At 42.1% G+C, this 26,954-nt stretch overlaps 1 protein-coding gene across 1 annotated transcript; it reads right to left on the bottom strand.

Moving 5' to 3' along the window:
- Positions 1-23,783: 23,783 nt before the first annotated feature.
- On the bottom strand, positions 23,784-26,583 carry LOC133136151 (lactose-binding lectin l-2-like). Its single transcript, XM_061253403.1, has 5 exons — positions 26,523-26,583; positions 25,947-26,062; positions 24,886-25,008; positions 23,944-24,064; positions 23,784-23,857 (listed from the first exon to the last, which is right to left on the bottom strand). Exons 1-5 carry the CDS (start codon positions 26,581-26,583, stop codon positions 23,784-23,786), a joined length of 495 nt encoding a protein of 164 aa, XP_061109387.1.
- Positions 26,584-26,954: the final 371 nt, after the last annotated feature.

The raw sequence follows: 26,954 nt of genomic DNA, 5'->3' as shown, positions 1-26,954 counted from the left end.
AGGTTGTTGCAGTACCTCTCCCTCTGGTACATGTTGTGTCTGCATTGAAGAGCAGGATTGTTGCTGTACCTCTCCCTCTGGTACTTTTTCTGTCTGCTCTGAACAGCAGGATTGTTGCTGTACATCTCCCTCTGGTACATGCTGTGTCTGCATTGAAGAGCAGGATTGTTGCTGTACCTCTCCCTCTGGTACTTTTTCATGAACATGTTGTGTCTGCGTTGAAGAGCAGGATTGTTGCTGTACGTCTCCCTCTGGTACTTTTTCTGTCTGCTCTGAACAGCAGGATCCATATTGTATTTTCTAGTGCTGTATTCCTTCTTTTGTTTTTGGTGATCAAAGTCTTGTGCATATTTGGTTTTCATTGCCTGCACTTTTTTCAGACGAAATTCCAAACTGCTGGCATATTTCAGTTTCTGATATTGTCGTCTTTTCCAGGTTCTTGGGACATTGTCTCCAGGTGGTACATGTTGCTTTTTGCACTCACTTCCTCTACGCATAGCTTTTCTTTGCATTCGTTTGCTCAGTTTGGAAAACTCCTGCACTGTTTTTGTTGTGTGATGCATTATGTTGACTCCCTGATTGAAGTCCAGATTGTTTGCTTGTCCGTTATCAGTTTCGCTCCCTGGGATGTTGGCTTCCACACACATTTGTGCTTCTGGTACTGCTGTAGTTGATTTTGTGACTGTCACATCTGCTGACTGTCCAGGGGTCTCACTGGAACCGTGGTCACTTTCAAAGGAAACAGAAACAAACTCATAGGGTGCATTAGGACCACACGCTTTAAAAAGCTCATGCAAGTGGTCAACCATGTCACTGAGGTTGCAGAAAGTCATCATAATTGCAGTTCCCCTAGCTTGTGGCAAACCAGTTGCAGATCTTGAGTGGGAATCAAACAATCCATAGCGTCCTGATCTGTCGCGAAACACTGCAATGCACTCGGGATCTACAATGATAAATGCATGGCTGACAGCTTGTGACAGGATCCTCAGTTGTGTGGCAAGGGGAAATCCAATTGGGCTTTCTACTCTCAAGAGACCGAGACTCTCTTCCGCCATGTCTACACTGTAACAATTTGAATCCGTGACAACCTTTTTCGGCATCTCCTTTGTGGTCAAGTGGTCGCTTTGGTAGGTGTTGTCCGACACAAGCTTCTGTTTAGTCTCTGCATAGAGTGCATCTCCCCGTTGAAGCACCCTGTCAAGGGTGCTTGTGTCTAAATGCAACCCCTCATTGTGGTAGGCCAGAAAGGTGAGAGCCATGCAGGTGCACTGATGGTTACGAGAAAAAACTTCATATCTCTGATCCATCTGGGAATGAGTTGCCCTCACGGATCGACTCGGTCCAATGGTGGAATCCTGAAACTATTTTATGAAGGAATGTTGTCATTTTGATTTTAATGTACATATTTATTTTATAAGTGACAGTTACATAATTATTAATATCATTAATCCTTATTATTTTATATTATTTATATTATTATTTTCATTATCATTGTTGTTATATTCTGTTTAACATACGTTAGTTGCCTTCAACATATGTAAGCATAAGCTTTAAAGGGCCCATTATTATGCTTTTCCTACTTTTCAGACATATAAATAGTGTTAATATGTTGGATAGTCGTGCTAGACGATGTCATATAATGAGGTAGGTTTTAGATGGCTCTGAACACCAGGTTTTCAAAGTTTTTCTAAATTTATGAAGCATTGACGTCACAAGTACGGACTTTGCTATATGGTCACAGGAGCGAAGTGCTGAGCGGCGCGCAGAGCAGAGCGGGGTTGCCTTCCAGGTTTGAGTGAGAGAGCCAAACAGGGATTTCTCGAAAACGTCACAATTTAGTGGATAACGCCAGAGGAGTGTAGGGAACAATTCGACGTATAACAAGTCCACGTTACTGCTGTAGGAACGGCGTAACGGAGACGAATGCGGGTTTTTATGTGGCTACAGCTGCGCTACAGAAACGTCCTCAATCTATCTACCAATATCTTTATTTGGGGAGTGACTTTTTATATAATTACTGGACTATAATCTAACAAATGTATGCTTGTAGTATAACAACTGTACAGAACTTTTTACAATGTTTAGTTTTACATTTTACATTTACATTTTAGTCATTTGGCAGACGCTTTTAATCCAAAGCGATTTACAAGTGCATAGGTTCTACCATAAGTCAGAGCATCACATCCAGAAACTAGCAAAATACACAGGAAATGCTGTTCTAAACATAGTTGTCATCAGAAGTGCATTATTATTATTTTTATTTTTTTTGGGGGCGGGGGGTTAGACAAGGATAGGGATATCAGAAAGGAGGGGCAGGGGAAATCAGGAGGGAGGACTAAGGTAGAGTTTGAAAAGGTGGGTTTTGAGTCTGTGTCGAAATAGGGGGAGGGATTCTGCTGTTCTGACAGTGGTAGGCAAGTCATTCCACCACTGAGGAACCAGAACGGAAAACAGGCGTGAACGTGCAGCTCGACCGCCAGGTGCACGTAGAGAGGGAACCGCAAGGCGACCAGAGCTAGCAGACCGGAGTGGTCTAGCTGGGGAGTAGGGAGTCAGGGATTGTATGTAAGGTGGGGCAGTCCCCTTAGCAGCCTGAAATGCCAACACTAGGGCCTTGAAACGGATGCGTGCGGCAATGGGAAGCCAGTGGAGGCCAATGAGAAGCGGGGTGACATGAGCCGACCTGGGCTGACTGGTGTTCGGGCGGGCTGCAGCATTCTGGACCAGCTGGAGGGGCTTGATGGCACACGCTGGGAGACCGGCTAGGAGGGAGTTGCAGTAATCCAGGCGGGAAATGACGAGCGCCTGGACTAGGAGCTGGGTGGCTTTCTCAGTCAGGAGATGACGGATACGGCGTATATTATACAGAAAGAACCTGCAGGTTCTGGCAGTGGAGGATACTTGCGGAGCCAGGGTGAGGCAGTTATCAAGAGTCACCCCAAGATTCTTTGCCGTACGGGAGGAGGAAACTACAAAGTCCTCAACAGTCAATGAGAGGTCGATTAACGGAGAGGACTTAGCAGGGATGTAGAGAAGCTCAGTTTTGGCAAGGTTGAGCTTCAGGTGATGGGAAGTCATCCAGGCAGAGATATCAGCCAAGCAGGCAGAGATCCGTGTGGTGATTTGGGTGTCGGGGGGGAAGGAAATGAAGAGTTGGGTGTCATCAGCGTAGGAATGATAAGAAAATCCGTGGGAAGAGATAACAGAACCAAGAGACATGGTGTATAGCGAGAAGAGGAGAGGCCCAGGAACCGAGCCCTGCGGGACTCCAGTTCGTAGGGGTTGAGGGTCGGAGACTGCGCCCCTCCAAGTCACCTGGTAGGAGCGACCAGAGAGGTAGGAGGAAAACCAAGCGAGTGCAGAACCTTTTTTTACAGAAATTTTTTACAGCCATTTCTTCTATCAACAGACCAGACCGGAAGTTCTTGTGCAAGTCGATAATCAAACGACCTACCCTACCCCATCTTGCACACCTACCCTATTATCCTCCCACCGCACAGCCAGCGCTTTGGCATTTTATTCACTTCATTAGTTTCTTACAAAACACCTTTTATTTCGGCTGGCGCAGCCCCGGCTTCGCTAGGGGTTCAGTGTCTCCTCTGCTCAGCAGCGCTGTGTGCTGAAGGCAGCCAGAAGTTGCCCAAATAAAGCAGAGTGGGCTCGGCGGAGGGGGGAAAAGGGGGAAGAGGAAATTACACAGACCATCTGAGAAGACTGCAAGAAATAGGAAAAAGAGCTCATAGCACAAGTATAGGATAAATAAGGAGTTTTTTTAAGAATAAATTGTGCAAAGCTGCTCTACTGGATCACATTTAAAAGCCCTGGAAATTAGTCTAATATATTATATAATTATATTCATTTCCAGGGCTTTTAAATGTGATATTGGGATCCAGTAGAGCAGCTTTGCATGATTTATTGTTCAAAAAAACTCCTTATTTATCTTATACTGACCCTCTGTCTTCCGCCCCCTTTTGCGCTATTTTCAGCAGCCTTGTCATACGGTCTGTGTAAGCTTCCTCCTCCCCCTTTTGCCCCCCTCCGCCGAGCCCACTCTGTTGTATTTGGTCATCTTCGGGGGGCAGCACGCATCGCAGCTGAGCCCCACCCCCCTCTCTTACCGTTGTGGAAATTCTGTTTGCAAAAAGTACGTGCACAAGGTGATTGTTGTGGTTTGGAAATGTGACTTCAATAATCCAACCTTACGTTTTGGACCCCGAAGCCGACCCAGATAGTGAGAGCGTGAACCGCCGTCACAACAGAGACTATTGCAAAACGTCTCTGAATGGTAATTATTATCCGCATTACCGGCTTACCACAGAATAGTCTATTTCATCTTTTCATTATAAGCCGCTTTTACCAACTTTCCAATATATTTCCTGCACAAAAGCTACATTATTATCCACTTTATTTAAATAAATGATATCCCAATAAACACAATGAGAGACATAAAGTAGAGTTAAGCAGGAGACACTGAACCCCTAACTGAGCCCGGCCGCACAAGCCAAAATAAAAGGTGTTTTGTAAGAAACTAACAAAGTGAATAAAACGCCAAAGCTCTGGCTGCGCGGTGAGAGGGAAATTCCTAGCCAAAAAGAAAAATCACTCCCCAAATAAAGATATTTGTAGATAGATTGAGAACGTAGCGACGCAGTCTCTTCCTGGGAGGTTGGCTCAGTGCCCCACCTACTAGAAAAAAACACTGTGTGTGACGTGGCAGTGACGTGGACTTGTTATACGCTGGATTGTTCCCCACACTCTTCTGATGAATTTGGCGTTATCCGCCAAGTCGTGACGTTAACGGTTCGAGAAATCCCCGTTTGAATCTCGGCCGTTCATACACCGATGGCGGCCGCAGCCAAGGCTACCAACAGTGCTAACAAAGTGCTAGCTTAGCTAGCTAAACTAAAAACGTCAGATTTAAGAATGGCAAATAATTATTTTAGCACCCTATGTCTACCAGAGAGGAAAAGGTATATTGACAAACTCAATATTGTCGGGCTATCTGTGTCCCTTCTCCTTACCTTGCTCATCTTGGAGAAATTATCCCACTGAATGGCCACAAGTATCCACTTTTGTCTGCGTTTAGGCTCCGTTTTTTGGTTCGGCAGCTTATTAAAAACTTGGTTATTTTACTTGCTAGCAGACAGAGGAGACAAGGAGGCACCTTCACGCAATGCAAAGTCAATGGAAGCGGAGGGGAAGTTTCCCCTCCGGTGTGGGCGGGACTTAAATGTGCTCTGTATCTATAGAGACAGAGCGCATTTAAGTCCCGCCCACACCTTGGGGGAAGCTTCACTTCCGGTCCCCATTGACTTTGCATTGCATGAAGGTGCTTCCTTGACTGTTCCGTCTGATATCAAACAAAATAAAAATGCCTGAAAGCTGCTGTGTGGTGGGATGCACTAACAACAGGGTAAAGAACCCACAACTAAGTTTTTATAAGCTGCCGAGCCAAAAAACGGAGCCTAAACGAAGATTAGTCTCATAGTTGCGGCCATGCAAGCGTTCATACACCGACAGCCGAGATTCAAACCGGGATTTCTCGAAAACCGTAAACATCACGACTTAGCGGATAACGCCGAATTCATCAGAGGAGTGTGCGGGTCAATCCGGCATATAACAAGTCCACGTTACTGCCGTAGCAACGACGTAACGGAGACAACACGCAGAGTTGTTAGTAAGTGAACCACTGCGCCAAACTCCCGGGAGGAGACGGTGTCGCTATGTTCTCAATCTATCTACCAATAAATGTCTTTATTTGGGGAGTGATTTTACTTTTCCCCTAGGAATTTCCCTCCTTCCACACAGCCAGCGTTTTGGTGTTTTATTCACTTCGTTAGTTTCTTACAAAACACCTTTTATTTTGACTGGCGCGGCCGGGCTGTTAGGGGTTCAGTGTTTACCGGCGCCTTGGCTGCAGGTGGGCGCGGTTTCCAGCGAGCTGTGCCTGTATCCACTTTTGTCTTCTTAAAAAGGCTCAGTTTTTCCGTTCGGCAGCTTATGAAAACTTAGCTGTGGGTTCTTTACCCTGTTGTTAGTGCATCCCACCACACAGCAGCTTTTAGGCATTTCTATTTTGTTTGCTATCAGACGGAAGAGACAAGTAAGCACCTTCTCGCAATGCAAAGTCAACGGAGACCGGAAGGGAAGCTTTCCCCAAGGTGTGGGCGGGAATTAGATTATGACGCTTGGCGCTCTGTAGCGGGGTGTACTGGAGCTGATGACCATATAGAGAAGTTGCATATTTATGACATCATAGTTTCACGAGTTTAGAAAAAAACGTTGAAAACCTGGCGTTCAGAGCATCTAAACCTGCCCCCAGGGACTACTTCAATATTACCTCATTATACCTCATCATTACCTCATTATATGACACTTTGGCATCGTCTAACATGACTATCCAACATATTAACACTATTTATATGTCTGAAAAGTAGGAAAAGCATAATATGGGCCCTTTAAAACATTTCTATATCTGTACTGGGTTATACTGAGAGGGTCTGCTAGTATTTTATCAAACCTAGTTCACATCAATTTGACGGTCAAAATATTAGGAACAGTCATATACAGATCATCGGAATCAAGTGTTCCCTCTGGGAGAATCAGGTGATAAAGAAGGCAAATAATAGCAGCGGTGATGCCTTCAGGCCACGGTTATCATGTACCTCTGAGGAGAACTAACCGATACTCCAAATCTTTTATTCCTTCTGCTATCAGGTTACTAAACTCATTAGTACTCACAGTACTCATTTTAAATTACATTTTAACACATGTAACATTGTCTATTTACTTATTATATTGCTATCTATTTTACCTTATTTAACTTATCTTGCTGTCCTTCACTGACCTTTGTTTGTTTTTGATCTGTGCTTTTTGACAAACAACATACTGGATGTTGTTTGTGTGATTGTGGACGTGGTAAGCTGCAAATTATTTGCCCTCTTTGAGATCAATAAAGGTATCTGAATATTGTAATGCTGATAGCAGTACAATTTGAGAAGCTGTTAAAACGGTCGTCAGATTACAGTTATTCACTGTTTGTAGTTTGTCACACTAACATAAGTGGATAAATATGTTTGGATGTCATGATGTTTAGTTAGAGATAAACTGAGGGATTTTATTAAAACCATGTCTCTCAAAGCCAAGACCATGAAAACCTACTTCATCAATGAGCTTTTGGCTATGAATTGTACGTAGATAAAAATACTATAATGTATCAAAGTTTGAACAATACTGTTTGTTCCATGAGAGATTTGATGTGTGTGTCTGCTCTGTGCATCTCGTAGTAGATTGAAGCATTGTGTAGTACTGCAAATGCCCTGTGTGTGTGTCAATTGTGGAGGGAATAGAATTACCTTTTCAGAGTTGGAATGGGAGCAGGCTGGTGTGGTACGATACGATAGGCTGTGCAGACAGTCACTTGACACTTAGTAGAACCACAAATTTGTCCCACATCTACTTGAATGCTTTGCAGCCTATTGTAACATGCAGCCCAAAAGCTATCTATTGTGTAAGTACCTGCTGGGGGATCTGTGGCTCTGCCGGGTTCCATCGGTTCTTCTGCCCCTGGGAACGCCTTCCCCTCCGCGGCATGTTGTCCTTGGCTTCGTAAACCTGTGAAGACTTCAAAAAAACCTTCAAAACACAGTTAGCTCACAACCAAACACAGTGAAGTGTAAAACTGAAGAAACTAACACAATATCAAGAATTACAGGAATAATACAATTTGTTTTAGATATCTGTGTGTGTGTGTGTATGTATGTATTTTATGTTTTGTTTGTGTGTGTAATTAAAATGAAATGCAGATGTGTGCCTCAGAGTGGGTAGCTGGAAAAGAGAAAAAAAAATATTTTATAGATTGTGTGTCATATGAAATTACAGATTAAGTTCTTGAGTACATATTTACTTAGTAAAATACATATAACATTAATGAAAATATAGGCTATAATATATCATATTACCGATCATGTTTCACTGCTAACTTATACAGTACAAACAACATAATTACTAACTTTTCATTTTTGCAAGAGAGAGAGAGAGAGAGAGAGAAGCAGGGCGCTGTACTAACATACCGGACGCACAGAGGCAGTGCGAGAGATGAGCATGTTTACACTTGGTTTTAACATGCGTTTTGGGTGATCACAAGTGGACAGCCGAGACACACCGTTCACACCTGTGTTTATCATGCGTCTCCAAGATGTCCAGCTGACCACTTGTGTTCAGATATCGTTACTGCCTACGTCACTTCCACGCACAGTAATTACGTCAGTAATAACAGTTAATACTCTCATAAACGGCCCGGTTACGATAGTTGTCGTCTAATTTTCTTTGGACTGAATCTTCTGCCCAAATGGAGATTAGGCATTTGGTTTCATTTGCGCTCCAACCACGTACATCATTGCTCCTCTCCATTTTTTAAAGCGTTGGAGCGCTGTCCAGGGCTCGAAATTGCGACCGTTTGTGTAATCCCCCCTCCGACCACAATGTGATTTGCAATGGCAGAGTGGCGCTGTTCGTATTTCCACTCATTGAATCCCCGGGAAGACTGCAGAAGAAGCAGCATGACTTCGCTGACAACTTTAGCCAAAATATGAGATATTTGTGGTGAATGAAACATGCAAGACTTTTATTAACTTTTTGAAGTTGTGAGCACCAGTAAAAAAGTTAATTTCGAGCCTTTCAGACAACCACCACATCTTGCATTGATGACGTATTTTCCTGTCCTTGTCAGGGACGCATCAGGACGCATTGCATTGCGTTTACACTACAAAAGATATGTGGTCAAATGCGTCCCAGACCACCTCGGCAAGTGGTTTGAGTGATCAGATCACAATGCGTCTTGGTGGTCGTTTAGAGAGAGAGAGAGAGAGAGACAGAGAGAGAGAGAGAGACTTGGGTGAAATTCCTGCCCTGTAGCCTACTTTACAAGTGTCCTTGAATGCGTCTCCAAGGCAACTTTTTCTCTGACACATTTCCCGCCGCACGGAGCTAACGCTAAAGCTAGCGTCGCCGCCAGTGTTCTGCCTTCAAAGTTCAACTATGTTCAACTTTCAACTTTACGACCTCTTCAACGCACAGCCAATCACAACACAGTTCAATATTATAACCAGGAAAGCTAGCTAGCTAACTCCGTTAGCGATAGCTCCGTTAGCTTAGCTGTGTTAGCTAATGTCGGAGGTAGCACCGTTAATTACCACCAAAAAAAAATAAAAGTGGCATTAAAACTATTAGTATCTCACCGTTAAATAAGTAGATGGTCCTTGGAATCCGTTGAATGGAATATATTGTCAGGTCTCAGTTTAATTCAGCCAGTCAAGTATTTGCAAGAAATACAATGGTCTAACGTCAGGCATAGCATTATATAGTGATGTCAAATTTCAGCTCAACCAATCAGAACACTGTATCCCTAGCAACGCTAAATACATGCAACCAATGAAATTAGACAGTTATTTTCAAATCATCACATGCAGGTATTATGTATGGGCTGAATATCATATTACCGATCATGTTTCACTGCTAACTTATGCCTAATTTATTCAGTTTATTTATTGGAAGTAAACTGTTAAGTCTACATATAAATAGGTAGACAGACAGATTAACAAAAAAGGAATAATGATTAGACAAATGTACAAAGCTAGATATAGATGCTAATATGGCACTTCAAAATATATACATATTAATATTTTTTAACTGAAAAGACGAAGGGTTGTGTTTTATATCATATTTTGTTTTATTGTAAATATAAATTACAGTCAGTTCAGTAAAAAGCTAAGCTTAGGGCCAGCTAGTTAGTTAGTCAGTCAGTCACCTAACTAGCTAGTTAGTTTAGTTTGCCAGTCTGCTAACTAGTTAGCCAGTCAGCTAGCTAGTTAGTTAGTTAGTCAGATAACTAGCTAGTTAGTTAGTTAGCCAGTCAGCTAACTAGTTAGTCAGCTAGCTAGTTAGTTAGTCAGTCAGCTAACTAGCTAGTTAGTTAGTCAGTCAGCTAATTAGTTAGCCAGTCAGCTAGTTAGTTAGTTAGTTAGTCAGTCAGCTAACTAGTTAGCCAGTCAGCTAGCTAGCGAGTTAGTCTGTCAGTAAGTCAGCTAACTAGCTAGTTAGTTAGCCAGTCAGCTAGCTAGTTAGTTAGTCAGTCAGTCAGCTAACTTGTTAGTTTGTTAAATCTCAAAAATTTCATAAAACATAAACTGTGATTTTGTAGAAACTGTAGAAGATATCAAAAAGTGTCTTTAGACCAACACAGTTCAAAGTCTTGTGACCCGTTTAAACCTTTAATCACGTTTCTGCGACAAAGTATGACGAAGTGGTGTGGCTCCAAAGAGGGGTGGGTTTGATCAATTTGTGAGATTTTTTTTTACGAATTCTCATTCATTCCTATGGGCAAAAATCGGTCGGTTTTTCGCATTTCGTAAGAAAACGAGATGTCGCAGAATTGAGAAAAGTTTCCCATCGATTCCCGTCTATTCCGGTCGTTTTGATATATATCTTGCCTGGGATTTCTCAAAGCTGTGGGAGGAGTAGCATGCCGAACTTTTGAAGGAAGAAAATTAAATAAATAAAATTATGTATGGCTGAGAATATTAAGGTGTGTGCTTTTGCACTAAAAAGCTCTGCTTTGTATTGCAATGCGCAGCACACAATAATAATAATAATAATAATAATACATTCATCCATTCAAGATTATGTCGGAAACATCAGGGGTCCTTTCTAAAAGCAGGCTCAAGAAATCTTGAACATTTTAAGTCTGAGATAGCATCATTAGTGTAGCCCATTTCGAAGTGAGAACATTGAACACACTGTAGGCTACATTTACATTTTAGTCATTTGGCAGACGCTTTTAATCCAAAGCGACTTGCAAGTGCATAGGTTCTGCCATAAGTCAAAGCATCACATCCAAAAACTAGCAAAATACACATGAAATGCTGTTCTAAACATAGTTGTCATCAGAAGTGCATTATTTAATAATTTTTTTTTTTTTTTTTGGGGGGGGGGTTAGACAAGGATAGGGATATCAGAAAGGAGGGGCAGGGGAAATCAGGAGGGAGGACTAAGGTAGAGTTTGAAGAGGTGGGTTTTGAGTCTGCGTCGAAATAGGGGGAGGGATTCTGTTGTTCTAACAGTGGTAGGCAAGTCATTCCACCACTGAGGAACCAGAGCGGAAAACAGGCGTGAACGTGCAGCTCGACCGCCAGGTGCACGTAGAAAGGGAACCATAAGGCGACCAGAGCTGGCAGACCGGAGTGGTCTAGCTGGGGAGTAGGGAGTGATCAGGGATTGTATGTAAGGTCTTCATGTCTTCATTGTTAATGTATTTTTGGTGAAATCATGTTCCCAGCAATTGTTGCTGTGTCTCCAGTGTGGGGCGGCCAAGCATTGCTATGGACTGTCAGTTGTCACCCAGCTCATTTGCATGGCTGATAACAAAAAAACTATGAATTGTTACCCAATGAAAGTGGAAATACTAGTTGGACCTATATCTTTAAGATTGTATTGTATTTTCTGTGAAATCATGTTCCCAGCAATTGTTTCTGTTCATTTAATGTACATAGCATGTTACATATTTAATTGGTGCTTTCTGCAAGCTATATGTGATCTCTTTTCTTTTGCTTTTGTTCCACCTTTCCTCTGGTTGTTTAAATTTCTGTTTCTCTTTTAAAACACTCAATCTTGCTTTATCACAAAGTTCCCTCTCTCTAACCTTATACAATGTATGCAATTTGTCTAAACACGCATCAATTCTGTTTTTCATTGTTGAAAAAAAGTACTTTTGTATTTTTAAAACTAGCTTTGCATAGTGATGTTGTCATTTCAAATAGATGGGGGGTTACATTTAGTATGTTCTGTTTATCCAAATAAGATGACATTAAATCGGACCACACTGGAATTACTGGGACAAAGTAATCTAAGAACTTGTCTGATAGCATCGGGCTGTAATATGCATTGTCACATAGCTATTTGTATATTTGTACAGTTGACAGGGCATTTGTTTCGATTTTTTGGAAATGTGTCAAAAAAGCTGATTTCACCGATGATATGCTTTGAATATACTCATCATGAGTGTCATTTGAACTTTGCACATCAATATGCTCCTCTCCTACGTTGCTTTTGTTCAGCTGTTGTATTCTCTGTTGTATCTGAACAAGACATTTTGAAACCAAACCTGTGCCGGATTTACTGCCTAAAATTACGCACATGTCATAAAATATGTCATTGACCTCTTGTAGCGTTCGCAAATTCTAAACAAGGCTAAACATGTACATCGCCAATTTATATTTTTCATTTTTCATTTTTCACACTATACTGCTTTATACAAATTCCGCTTGCCTGTTTCATTAAATGCGACTTAGAAGACCTTATGACACATATTTTATCATCATTTTTATCAGCGATACCATTTTATAATTTCCAGCAGCGCTGCCAATAATGTTCCATCGTTTCATAATTAAATATTTGCATGGATGCCAGAAGGAGAACTAAAGAGCGGTCACTATTAATTTGAATGGGCAAGGTATTGAAATTATAAATCTTTTTTTCATAGTCCCTAATTGCAGTGAGGTTGCAGCTGTTCTAGTGCACTTTGTGTGTGCTCTTCACTGATCATAAATGCAATTGGGCATGATATTTGGGCTGGGGTTGAAGTACATACTGACATTTCATAGAATAAAATCCTTTTTGTGTTTTTTTGTGATGTAATAAATCCACCTGTGGCATCCCAAAATGCTGGACTACTACGTGTCAGTTCATGCCACAGTCTTATCCCACCCTCTGTAAAACAAATTACCTTAAGTGGTACTGCCTGGATGACACAAATAAATCCCTTTAAACTTGAGCTGGTGTTATCTTCCATTTCTAATTTATTTTTCAATTTTTGTAGCGCAGCAATTTCATCTTTATCAACTAAGTCTTCCTTTTTGTACTCTGATTTCATTTTCCTTAATACAGATGTGCCAGCGCCAACACCTGTTCTGTTAAATGCCACTGAACTATTTGAATCTGATTTCCCCAATAATTCACTATATCATTTGTAAGACTTTAGATGTTTCAATTGCTCACCTAACTGTTCTCTCTTTTCTCCTTTGAATGGTCTGGCCTTCAGTGAACTCCCAGAGTGTAATATCTCTCTTTTGTATTGTATGTTAAATGTGAGGTGGCTTGGTTTTTCTAATGAAATTTGGAAAGTGAGGGTGCAGATGTCATGTGTACAATATCCATTTATTTTTAATGTGTTTTTTTTTTTATTGTGGGCTAGAGAATGAATGATTCTTAAATGAAAGGACACAATATGGATTTGATATATATTTTGATTTTGCCATGAATGCCATGCCCACTCAGCCATTGTTAAAGTAAAGTTTGCAAGGGGAGAAATGGTGCAATTGAAATAGCTAAATTCGTAAATGAACTACTTAATGTTTGTTCACTAATATCACTGTCAGGGGTAGTTAAATGTGATTGGGACATATGAGTTGACTGATCTGTTTGTGTTTGTTTGTCCAATGTGCATTCATTACTGTGCTCTTGGACATTTAAATTAATTATTTCCTTTGTAGCTTGTGGACCTCTATGTTCCTCCCTGCATGGTGTTTCAGTTTGTGCATTAATTACCTCTGTTTTCATTATTTGTTTAAGTGAGCTAACCTTCACTGCTACAGTTTCAATACTTTTGGTCTCACCTGTTATTATATAGCCATGTTTTTGTGGTTGTCATGTACATGGCAATTATGTGAGTTACAAATGAAGCACAGAGAATCAAAGTTGTTACTATTCGCTAGTCCTACACAGTCAAAATTAAATCATTCAGCACATATAGCGCATGCTAACATTGGACGTGTACTTTTATTTGGTGAGTTGCAGAGGCAATAATGCTTTGGTTTCCTTTGTCCATGAATTTTTTTACCTTTTTCCCATTCTGTTGAGGGGTATTTAAAGTTATTGTTATTTTCTCTTTTTCGTTTTACATTTAAGCAGTCTTTGCTTTCATGTGTCTGGTCTATGTCAATAATTTGTTGTGTGTTTGACATTTGAGGATTATGTTCATTTTTCAGAGATGTGTGCATGGTTTTCTGATCCATTTCAGCTACAATATTTTTGATATGATGTTGATTCTCTGCCCAGATAGTATGCAAATGAACTATACTTTTTTCAAAAGTAATGCACAGGACTACCCTCTTTTAATTTGTTGGGCTTTGCTGTATGTGAAATGTATCCCAAATGATTTAGCTCACATGTGAATGTATCACATCTAGTATCCAGAAGTTAAACATACCTGATCATCTTTGCCTTTTCATTTTGCTTTGGCTTCTGCAGTACTACTAATGTAATACCACTGACCACCACACACATCAAATGCCAACATTGACCGTTTATTATTATTCGACAAATTACATTGACAAACCTCCTCATCTTTTCCAAACTGCCACCCCACACTGGAAACGCACCAACAATCGCTGGGAACACCAGAAATACATTAGAATATTAAAGATATGGGTTTCTAGAGTAAATGTATACCCCCTTTCATTTGGAAACAATTTACAGTTTTTGAGTTATGAGCTATGCAAATGAGCTGAGTGGTAACTGACTGAATAGCTGAAAAGCTGAATTGCTAAATAGCAACGTATGACCACCCCACACTGGAAACACAGCAACAATTGCTGGGAACAGGATTTCACAGAAAGGACTGTAGAATATGAAAGACATGGGTCCAGCTAACAAATGTATACCCCCTTCCATTTGGTAACAATTTATAGTTTTTGAGTTATGAGCTGTGCAAATGAGTTGGTTGGCAATTGACAGTCTATGGCAATGCATGCCCATACCACACCTGACAGAGAGCAACAACTGGTGGCAAACAGTTGTTACAGAAATTAGTGCACAATTTAATATTCTCTGCAAATACATCACAATTATATCCAATGGTATTAATTTAACAATGAAAATTGACAAAATTACAGTTATAAATAATTTTATTCACCAAACTTTTATTTTGATAAATGCGAACCGGAAGTCTCCAATTGTGGCCAGTAACATTTGCCAACTTAACGGAGCTCTTTCGCTGATCCTCATATTTGGAACCATGAATTCAGGATTTTCCTAAATTTCAATTTAGTAGGATAACTTGCTAAACCTTGTTTCAAGAACAGACCCCTGCAGCCTGTTGCACCAGTCTAACATAAGTTCAAATGTAGGCTAGTTTGAAAGTTAATTCACAGTCTCTCAATTTCTCAGTTACTTTCAATAACTCAGTTCAAGGATACTAGATTTCCAGTGTGAAGATCCGTTAATCTCATTGCACATGCATTGCTGAATGTTCTTCTCATTACATTACACACCATTAATTGCATTTGGCAGACGCTCTTATCCAGCGCGACGTACAAAAGTGCATACCCATAACCAGGGATAAGTGCGCTGAAAGACCCTAGAGGGAAGTACAATTTCAACTGCTACATGTACAACAAAGATAAGGACCAAATAAACAAATAAACAAACAAACAAAGCAAAAGTGACCAAACTTAACTGTCCAAATACTGCTTACCTAGCCAACTGAAAATACCGATACACAAAGTAAATCACAAAGACAACAATTAAGGTTCACAGGGAGGTAGGGAGGGACAGTGAGAGGTGCTGCTTGAAGAGGTGCGTCTTCAGTTTGCACATGAAGGTGGGGAGAGATTCTACAGTTCTGACCTCAACGGGGAGTTCGTTCCACCACCGTGGAGCCAGAACAGACAGTAGTCGTGAGCGTGAGGTGGAGGTTCGGAGAGGGGGAGGTGCCAAGCGGCCTGTGGAGGCTGAACGAAGAGGTCTGGCTGGGGTGTAGGGTCTAATGATTTTTTGTAGGTAAGCTGGGGGAAGACCCCTTAACTGCTTGGAAGGCTAGCACCAATGTTTTGAATTTGATGCGAGCCATGACAGGCAGCCAGTGGAGGGAAGTAAGCAGGGGGGTGACGTGTGAGTATTTGGGATGGTTGAAGACCAGACGAGCTGCTGCATTCTGGATAAGTTGGAGGGGTCTGATGGCAGACGCTGGGAGGCCAGCCAAGAGGGACTTGCAGTAGTCCAGGCGGGACAGAACCATTGCTTGGACCAGGAGCTGGGTCGAGTAGGGGGTGAGAAAGGGACGGATTCTCCGTATGTTGTATTGGAAGAACCTGCATGACCGGGTCACCGCTGCAATGTTCTCGGAGAGGGACAGTCTGCTGTCCATCACCACGCCGAGGTTCCTTGCACTGGGTGATGGCGTAAGTGTGGTATCCCCGAGGGAAATGGAGAGATCCAGATGGAGAGAGGTATTAGCAGGGTTGAATATCATTTCAGTCTTACCTGGGTTGAGCTTTAGATGGTGGTTGTCCATCCAGCTCTGGATGTCACTCAGGCAAGCAGAGATACGGGCTGAAACCTGTGTATCAGATGGTGGGAACGAGATGAAGAGTTGGGTATCGTCCGCATAGCAGTGGTAAGATAGCAGTGGTAGGATAGCCCAGGTGCAGTGATCACAGGGCCAAGGGAACTAGTGTAAAGAGAAAAAAGAAGCCTAGGACTGAGCCGTGGGGAACTCCTGTGGCAAGGGGCCGAGGTGTCGATACCGTACCAGCCCAGGCAACCTGGAGGTAGGACTCAATCCAGTCCAGGGCTGTGCCACAGATGCCCGTTGTTTACAGGGCAGACAGGAGGATGGAGTGATCCACAGTGTCAAAGGCAGCAGAGAGATCTAGAAGAATGAGGACAGAGGAGAGGGAGGCTGCTCGTGCGGCATGGAGTGATTCACTGACGGAGAGGAGCGCGGTCTCTGTCGAGTGGCCCAATCTGAAGCCAGACTGATTGGGGTCTAGCAGGTTGTTGTCGGAAAAGAAAGGAGAAAGTTGACTCGAGCGGCTCGTTCTATGGTTTTAGAAAGAAAAGGAAGAAGAGATACCAGGCGGTAGTTCTGGATGATGGAGGGATCCAGAGTAAGCTTTTTCAGCCTGGGAGTCTCGCCATCTTGTTTTCCTTGGTGAAACGTGGTCGTTGAATCCACACAATTAACTTGTGGAACTGAATAAATAAAATTACCATTAAAACTTGCATTATTCCAACTGGAAAAATAGTTTGTTAGTTCACTCTTCAGATTCACTGCAGTGACTTTTGTAGCTACTTAGCTGGTTAGCTACTTTCCGTGGGTAGATTTTTTTAAAGTTATCACAAATATATTCTTTCAACGTTATTTCTGTTATCAACCGGTAAAACAGCTAGTTATACTGTATATTTCAGTTATATTTGTGTCTTTTTACTTATCTGTAATATTGAATCATCTTTCGTTGCAGCTTGCTTGAACACATCTGGTGTACAGCTAACTTTTTCTTTAGCTATAGGCCTGTTCTATTCTACAGTTCCTTTTTTTCTCCACAGGGTGGAGCTCTAACATGGCATATGAGTCTAAGCCAACCATTTACCATATATATATTTCAAACTCTCATTATGTTACCCACATTGTCTTTTACTTGCCAAATGAACATAGCCTGACTAGCCAAAATGAAGGAGGAATTGGCAGGTATTTGCAGATAAATTACATGTATAATAAGACTGATTTACTTGCTTTTTAATAATGCCAGGACAATGAAACATTAAATGATAATTTATTTCATGACTTCCCATGCATTAACCTGTAGAACTGCAAAGATAACTAACTTATTGGATTGAATCTAAATATCTAATAACATTTGTCAAAATTATAAAAAATAAAATAAAGATAACGGTTCTTAAAATAATCAAAGTCATAAAACGAAATATGTTTGCTGAAGCAAAATGACTAATTAGGGTCATAATATGATGCTTTTCATTCAGCCATTCATACACACACTCACACACCAACGGCGATTGGCTGCCATGCATGATACCAACCAGCTCGTCAGGAGCATTTAGGGGTTAGGTGTCTCGCTCAGGCACACTTCAACACACCCTGGGCGGGATTGCCAGACGACTGCTCTTATCACATGAGCCAACGTCGCCCTATATTGCTTCGTACCGAGAATTCAAAAATAATAATTAGCTATATTTTCCATCAAGTGCGTCCCAAGATAAATAGGCCTACTTCTGGTGGTGGTTAATACTTCTTGGAACATTGTGGGAAGTTGTAGTCTGTAAAGTTAATGTTTTGGATTGTTAGCTAAAATATCCGTAGACGTGTTTAGCTGAGTTAAGATGCTAGTCTCCTCCAATAACCACCTGAAGTTGGAATGTGAAATGATAAACATTTGTTTAGTAGTTTCAGGTATTGGCAACATTACTCCAGTTATTTTAACTTCACTCATATCATTCTAAATCATGATGTTCTTCAGTATTTAATAGATGTGGTAATGTAAGCCAGTCATAAGTAACATTTGGTCTCATGCGCTGGTCAGCTTGCTGACTTCCCTCTCCTGGAGCATACATTGTTAGCCCCCACCGTTGGCACGCATGCCTGTGGGGGAGAGCTAGAGAAGGATTCTTAGAGGCGCCTTCTTGGGCCCTGGAGGCCCCCCTTTTCTCACATTCCTACAGGATTTGAGTACAGGAGTACTGGAGATGGTATAAAGATGTTTCATGATAATCCCAGGTCAGAATATAGTGATGTTTGGTGTTATTCTGATTGGTTCAGTGCGACTGGTGTAATGGTCTAGTTTTTGTAACAGTCTACCTTTGATATCACAACCATTCAGGAGCCGAGGGGAAACTGGGCAAAAGCTGTCTCTGTAGAAGCCATGTGTTTTAGCCCCCTGCCGGGTGGGCCTGGCTGTAAATTATAGATGGGTGACTCACTTTTAGGGTCAAGGCCTGGATTTCTGAGATAAGGAGAAGAAACCAAACAGTCTGGGATGTCTCCTTTCCTTTCATTCACCCAAATCAGGTTTATCCCAAAGGTATATTACCATGAGAGGCACAAAGACATATTTACAGCATAATGCAGTTATCATGAAAACTCCCAACTACAGCATTCATAGATATGATGGGGTGGCCTGTAGCATAGTGGTTAAGGTCAGGAAGGGCTGCCATGTGTGAGGGGCCTGAGAGCTGGGGTTTCAATGTTGTTTAGACTACCTGTTGGGGAGTTAAGATGTATGAGTGGTCCAAGGCCAGTTGGGTCATGGGAAAAGAATCCTCCAGAACATTGGTGACCTCCCTGTGACCCCATACCTGGTCACTTCCAAGGGAGAAGACTCCGGACAATGCCACAGTGCCCTCATTTGGGCACTGCTGCCATTACACCGGTGACTGCTCTCCTAGATTAAATATTCAAAACTGCTATTAAGATAGTAAATAGACCCGGTAACACCTTGAAAACATTGCCCATGTGATCCTTGTATTATTGCATTAAGTCTTATGTAATGGTAACAGGAATTGCATGTAAAATGGATAATCAGGAGGGAAGTTTCATGATAACTGCAACATAATAAAACATAAGGGTAATCTGTTTGGTATGGATGTGATCTGATAAAATCAAGGAATCGAATGAGATACATTTCATACCAAATGGAATTTAATAAACTATAGTTTCAGTATCCCAAGGGAAAACCTACACGTCCTCTCCTGGTAATCATCTCATTTTCCCTACTCAACAACCCCCAATGGTGGGGGTCTAAATTCCAGATTTGACCACCCCTCCAGGTTGATTTATGGCACTGCCGCCTGGTTTCAAACGTATGATTTGGCATAAAAGCAAGGGAGACAGACCAATCGGGGAAGATCGTATTCGACTTCCCACACAACATGTCTTGGGTATGTATGTATGTATGTATGTGTAGCAGTGGAAGATCGTATTCGACTTCCCACACAGCATATTGTACATGTATGTAAGTATCAGGAAGATCGTATTCGACTTTCCATACGGCATATTCTATACTCTGTGTTTGTGTGTAGTCCAAGCAGGCTAGGTATGATTATTTACTCTATCTCTATTCTTAATTTGTATATTTTATACTTGATTGTGATATTCTAAAGCTAATAACCTACCTGTCTGCGAATAAACTATTTTGTTTGTAACTTGCGTGATCTCCATGACTCTAATTCATCTTGTACCTTTTCAGCCTAAATTACAACTGAAATACTCAGGGGGAAATGGTGGCCGAAGACCGACCGATCGGCGGGGCGGTACACCTGTGGTAGTTCTAAGCTGTGCGGCCAGCAATTTCTGTCCCTTAAAGGGTCGGGCGACGCACGGCTCTTGTAATCTGGTGCGAAGGGAACCCATGGGCGTTATAGCGCCGGTTCCTGCCAAATTAGCTTGAAGGAGCCCAGTTAATGCTACGCCGACCTGGGCTCGCAACTATCAGGGCAGGTTTGCAAGTATTGTGTTGACTGGACCGGCAGCCTCTGAGTTCTCCACCGAACTGAGATTTCAGCAGTAATGCTAATCCCGGGAGCATCTATTGAGTAATGGTGGTGCAGGTACAAGTCGAATGTAATCACTCCCGAGGTCCGCGTAAGTTGCAAACCCAAATTTCAAAATTATAATTTAAATGGAGTCAGATAAACGAGTAAAACTATAGTAACCACTAAGCGTACAATACGACCCCGTTTGAGAACGGAGAATATTAAGAATTGTACTGATCCGTTTCTGGCCAGCTATAAGCGGGATATGGGGCAGGTCAATCCATATCCGACCCATGGCAACGGACCCAGTATATTCTTAAATATAATTGTGCTCTGTTCTTGTACGGAGGATAATAATTAACCCAACTAATGTTCTCCCAGCAACGCCAGAAGGACAATCACGCAAAACCCCCTTCGGCCCCCGCTAAATTCCGTCATTGGGTTAGCTGTGGGGTTTTACAGTAAGAGCAAAAAAAAGGAAGAAAAAGCTTTTGGGAAACCCATCCCTGTTTTGCAATTGAAATGACTGAGACTAAATGCTGAAACAATAACCAGATAAACTTAATTTAGGATCACTTTAATAGCTTTAGTGAAACATGCTGGAGGACACAGTTGCAAATGCCCAACACAGCCACTTGATTAATTAAAGCATCGTACCTGAGTCAGACCACCAGTGTAAGTGAAAATTGAACATTTAAATGAAAATAATAATGACTGTGGCATGATTTGTGGCAGTGATCACTTTATTAGGTAGAACTGTACACCAGTAATGCAAATATTTAATCAGATCATATGGCAGCAACTAAATGGATAAAAGCATGCAGGCGTGGTCAAGAGGTTCAGCTGTTTTTCAGACCATTTGTCAGAATGGGGAAGAAATGTGATCTAAGTGACTTTGACAGTGGGACAATTGGTGCCAGACAGGGTGGTTTGAGTATCTCAAAAACTGCAGATCTTCCAAGATTTTCACGCCCAGCACTACTCATCCCCTCATTTTGCGGGTCAGGTATTTGCTCCGACCGTGCGCTACACAACCTGATTTCATTAATTTGCTTATTATCTGAACCAAGTAAGTAAAATAAATACTGAAATCAGGTGGTGTAGTGCATGGTTGGAGCAAATGCCTCCAGACACTGTGGCCTGCAGTATGAGGAGTTGAGTAGCACTGCTATAGATTTAGCAGAGAATGGTAAAAAACAACCAGTGAGCAGCAGCTCTGTGAGCAGAAAAGCATTGTTAACGAGAGAGGTCAGAGGAGAAAGGGCAGATTGGTCGAAGCTGACAGGAAGGTGGCGGTAAGGCAAAAACCACACATCACAAGAGTATGCAGAACATAACAACAACCTGCTAGACCCCCATCAGTCTGGCTTCAGATCGGGCCACTTGACAGAGACTGCGCTCCTCTCCGTCAGTGAGTCACTCCATGCCGCATGAGCAGCCTCCCTCTCCTCTGTCCTCATTCTTCTAGATCTTTCTGCTGCCTTCGACACTGTGGATCACTCCATCCTCCTGTCTGCCCTGTCAGCAACGGGCATCTGTGGCACAGCCCTGGACTGGATTGAGTCCTACCTCTCTGGTCGCTCCTTCCAGGTTGCCTGGGCTGGTTTGGTATCGACACCTCGGCCCCTCGCCACAGGAGTTCCCCAGGGCTCAGTCCTTGGCCCGCTTCTTTTTTCTCTTTACACTCGCTCCCTTGGCCCTGTGATCACTGCACATGGGCTATCCTACCACTGCTACGCGGACGATACCCAACTCTTCGTCTCGTTCCCGCCGTCTGATACGCAGGTTTCAGCCCGTATCTCTGCTTGCCTGAGGGACATCCAGAGCTGGATGGACAACCACCATCTAAAGCTCAACCCAGGTAAAACTGAAATGATATTCATCCCTGCTAATACCTCTCCCCATCTGGATCTCTCCATTTCCCTCGGGGATACCACACTCACGCCGTCACCCAGTGCAAGGAACCTCGGCGTGGTGATGGACAGCAGACTGTCCCTTTCCGAGAACATTGCGGCGATGGTTCTGTCCCGCCTGGACTACTGTAATTCCCTCTTGGTTGGCCTCCCAGTGTCCGCCATCAGACCCCTCCAACTCATCCAGAATGCAGCAGCTCGTCTGGTCTTCAACCTTCCCAAATACTCACACGTCACCCCCCTGCTTACTTCCCTCCACTGGCTGCCTGTCATGGCTCGCATCAAATTCAAAACATTGGTGCTAGCCTTCCAAGCAGTTAAAGGGTCTTCCCCAGCTTATCTGCAAAAAATCATCAGACCCTACACCCCTCACGACTACTGTCTGTTCTGGCTCCACGGTGGTGGAACGAACTCCCCGTTGAGGTCAGAACTATAGAATCTCTCCCCACCTTCAAGCACAAGCTGAAGACACACCTCTTCAAGCAGCACCTCTCCCCATCCCTCCCTACCTCCCTGTGAACCTTAATTGTTGTCTCTGTGACTTGCTTTGTGTATCGGTATTTTTAGTTGGCCAGGTAAGCAGTGTTTGGATAGTTAACTTTGGTCACTTTTGCTCTGTTTGTTTGTTTGTTCAAAAAAAAAAAAAAAAAAAAAATGGCCCTTGTCCTTCTCTTTGTTGTACAGGTAGCAGTTGAAATTGTACTTCCCTCTAGGGTCTTTCAGCGAACTTATCCCTGGTTATGGGTATGCACTTTGTTGTACGTCGCTCTGGATAAGAGCGTCTGCCAAATGCCAATAATGTAATGTAATGCAGAAGAGCATCTCAGAGCACACAACACGTCAAACCTCTAAGTGGATGGGCTACAGCAACAGAAGATGTAATAAGTCTAATAAATACCGAATACTGAATGAAATACCACTGAGTGTACACTTGAGCTTTTGATTGATCATATATCACATTGACTGTTTTACTCTGATTAAGTTCATTTCTGAATACACATCTACAAATACGCACACAGACATACACACTCACACACACTTCAATAGCCCTCCCACTGGTAGGGACAGCTGGCCATATAGAGGGTTTGCTTGTTTATATTGTTGCATTAATATTATATTACAGTTACCACAGATGAAAGGGTTGTGTTTCTTTGCCGGTTCAAAATTAATTCCACACGAGACACCATACAATACCTTTCTTCAGGATGATTTGCATGTTTTTGTGCTTCAGATGCAGTTGAACATGTTTTGAATATGAAGTTTTGAATTTGGGAACTTTGTAAATTCGCTAATTTCTTTACAATTATGACATTAAAGAGGAGATGCAGCTGTCTTAAACAACTGTTAGTTGCAGTGGGAGCACAACCTCTCATCTCTGGTGACATTGGCCAGGCTGTATTTAAAAAAGGTTTTCTCCGTTTTGTGTTTAAATACAAAATAACAACAACAACAACCATACAGCAAGTATTCAATGCTTGGGAAAGTTTATTAAAAGAGAGACAAAGCAGCATCAGCATGAGCTACTTCACCTTGGTATAGAGGGCCGCATCACTCATTCAATCGCATGGCACAGACGGACTGAAACCTTGAATCACATTCAATGTCGTTCCAGTCTGCTTGACCTATGGGTAAAAAAAATGGAGAGAGGAATCAGCGTATTTCCATCATATGTCTCCTGCAGTGGTAGGGAGACAGAGAGAATGCTTACCCCCATAGTTTGAGTGCACGCAGTTCTCTTGGCCCGCATTGTTGGGCTCTCCAGGATTCCACTTTAAAAAGTCCCCTTCAGAACTTGCACTTGTACCATCGGACCATAGCCATGTGCCCTCCTGAACAAGGCAGAGACACATGAAAATGCATTAGCCCCTTAGGTATTGCCCATTTTCTTGACACAAGCTTGAAAATGACATACCTAGAATTACTCAAAATATTACAAAAGCAAAGTTACAGAAGTCCAAACACAATGAAAGAGGAAGCTCTTATTCTCAATGAAAAGGTTTTCTGAAAAGGTTTGAATGTTTTTTCTGGGCTGTTTCTATGCAGTTTGTCAATGTTTTTAGGACATTTGGATACTGCATTTTGCTTACTAAACTGTACAACACTTTTTATCCTGAAAAAAGGGATTGCACGTCTTCCCGCCTGTCCCCCTACCTCTCTGTCTCAACCTCCCTCTCCTTGCACTCTACTGAGACAGCAACAGGTCGAGACGATCATCAAAACTAAGTACAATAATGTCAATAATACCATCTTGTATACTAATATATTCATTGAGGCCTATAGACTGAAATTTCTGTCAAATACCCAAACCAAACAAAAAGTCAAACACCTTCCAAATTTCCCATGCTATTTATTTTTTAAAAGCAGGCCTTATTCCAGTTGTGGCTATCCTTCGAGGTCGAGGATGATGGTCTCCGTTCCATTAATCTATTTATGGGCTTGTCCATCCATCCATCCATCATCTGAACCCGCCCATCCTGATCAGGGTCGCAGGGGGGCTGGAGCCCATCCCAGCACACACCGGGCGAAAGGTAGGAATACACCCTGGACAGGTTGCCAGTCCACCGCAGGGCACACGCACCATTCACTCACACACTCATGCCTACGGGCAATTTAGACTCTCCAAATTGTGCAGATGCCCTTCAAAGTGTACCTTGTGCACGTCTGCCAATCCGATCCAGAATGGCTTATCATTTTCATTGAGCTTCTTCAGAAAATGATGATCATCTTGACTATGCTCTGAGGCCAGGTTTCCTCCAAGACTCACACAGTGTAGCTGAGCAAGGAAGTAGGGGAGAGACAACAAACATGTGTTTGGTAAATTATGCAATACATTGAGAAACTGAGAGTACTGCAATTTTGACAGCCAAAAAATGTGTAAAACATGAAAATGAATTCTACAATGTCTGGTGTCAGGGCATTTGTGTAGTTGTGGTCAAAAGCAAGAAAATGCACTTCAAGTACAAAAGTACATTGTACAGTGAGTTCAAACCTTCAAAGCTTGTGTCTGTGTATATACGTTTAAAAAAATAATCTAATCTTATTTTTGGTTGGAAATACTTCCTGTGGTCATGGAATCTGAATTCAAAGAAATAGTGGTCCTACACCATCATGACTTGGAGTGAAGAGTTTGTGCTGCTTGAGAAAGTAAAGGAATAACTGCAAGATATTAATTTATACAGGGCAGGTTAACTGAGCATGCATCTCAGACTTGTGCCATAATGTCCCGTTAATGCCCCCCCAAGTATCCTAATCTGCATGCCTTTGTATTTTGGGAGGTGACTGGAGTGCCCGAGGAAACTAATGCAGGCACAGGGAGAACATGGAAACATGGAAACACAGAAAGGCCCGGGCCAGGATTCAAATGCGGGACCTTCCTGCCTGAGGCAGCAGTGCCACTGTGCCACCATGCTACAAATATTATTGTGTTTGTACTTGTGAATAGATGCTACAATTAAATCTGCCATTACATATGACCACTGGAGAAATAATTATGAACATGGAAGGTTGCATTCACTTTAAGTGCATTTTCTTACTTTAAATCACAGGTGGCCCTTATTCCAAATGCCCATTGTAAAGCTAGCAGGCCTTCAAAGACTGTATGCATCTAAAATACTATGCTTTGCACAAAAATCTTTCTGAGACCAGGTGCACACACTACAAATGAAACAATATTTTAAAAGCTTGAGGAAGTTAACTATTCCTTTAAGATACCTCAGCCTCCAGCCATGTCTTCTTATCGGGAATGTGCTGGAAGCATCGGTGATTATGGTAAGTCCAACCATCAGGACAGGGACCCTGACACAAGCCTATCTCAGCCCCTTGAGATACTGAGGAGCATATGCATACATTAAACATTTTTAGTCTGCTGGTTAGTTTGTTGTTCAAATGTCTCAGGGCTAAAACCTAAGGATCAATTCCTTGTTGAAGAGTCTTCATATTTCTTTCACACAGTGATACTGTGCCCTGCTATAATGTCAGGGCAAACTGTCGTGTCCAACATGTTCATAAGGACTAACATTACTCCTGTAACAATAAATCAGCAAGCAGTCATAACATTTAATTGCTGGAAGGCCAGGTTTCACAGTTATCTATAAATTCTCTCGCAAGTCATTTATGCATAGAAAGGCAACTTTATAATTATAATTATTTCAATTAAGCAAATAAGAGAATATTATAGTTTAGCCCATTGTTGTTTCATATTCTGTGTCTAAAGCCTCCTGTATTTGTGAAAGATACGATATTAGACACTAACTCGTCCACCAGGAAAGAACATGAATCAGGACTCACCCAAAGTCATGCTAGAGAGAACAGCAACAACAAGGAATGCTGACAATGTGAAGATGGCCATGATGGCTCTTCAGCTAGGAGGAGAGACAGATACATCACCCATAATGCAATACAATGGTCAATAAAGATACACAAGTATAACAGCAATATGAATGAAGGGGCTGTTTTTACACTAACAGTATATCAAGTATCAAAATAGCCCAGTGTTCTGTTACCTTCTGATATCACGTTGGGTGAGGTGATTATGTGAGGAGTTTTCTTCTTGTCTCGACTTACCAGGTCCTGGCCTTTTAAATATTTTGACTGAGGGTGGAGCAAACCCATTAGTGACCACAGATATGCTTCTTATTCAAACAAGATGCACAGTCATAATTTAGGGCCTGCAGCAGTGCAATTCATCTTATCCTAGTCAGTGCTGATTTGCAAGCTAAT

This window comes from Conger conger, chromosome 9 (genome assembly GCF_963514075.1).
Source record: "Conger conger chromosome 9, fConCon1.1, whole genome shotgun sequence".
Classification (NCBI taxonomy): domain Eukaryota; kingdom Metazoa; phylum Chordata; class Actinopteri; order Anguilliformes; family Congridae; genus Conger; species Conger conger.
Note: the sequence above shows the minus strand (reverse complement) of the source record. Positions and strands in the feature narration are given on the sequence as shown.

Excerpts from the sequence above, each read along its gene's own strand:
- LOC133136151 (XM_061253403.1), bottom strand. The coding sequence starts at position 26,583 with ATGGCCATCTTCACATTGTCAGCATTCCTTGTTGTTGCTGTTCTCTCT. Across the intron at positions 25,009-25,946 it reads AGACATGGCTGGAGGCTGAG|CTACACTGTGTGAGTCTTGG; the intron begins GTATCTTAAAGG and ends TTCCTTGCTCAG. Across the intron at positions 24,065-24,885 it reads GATTGGCAGACGTGCACAAG|GAGGGCACATGGCTATGGTC; the intron begins GTACACTTTGAA and ends TGCCTTGTTCAG.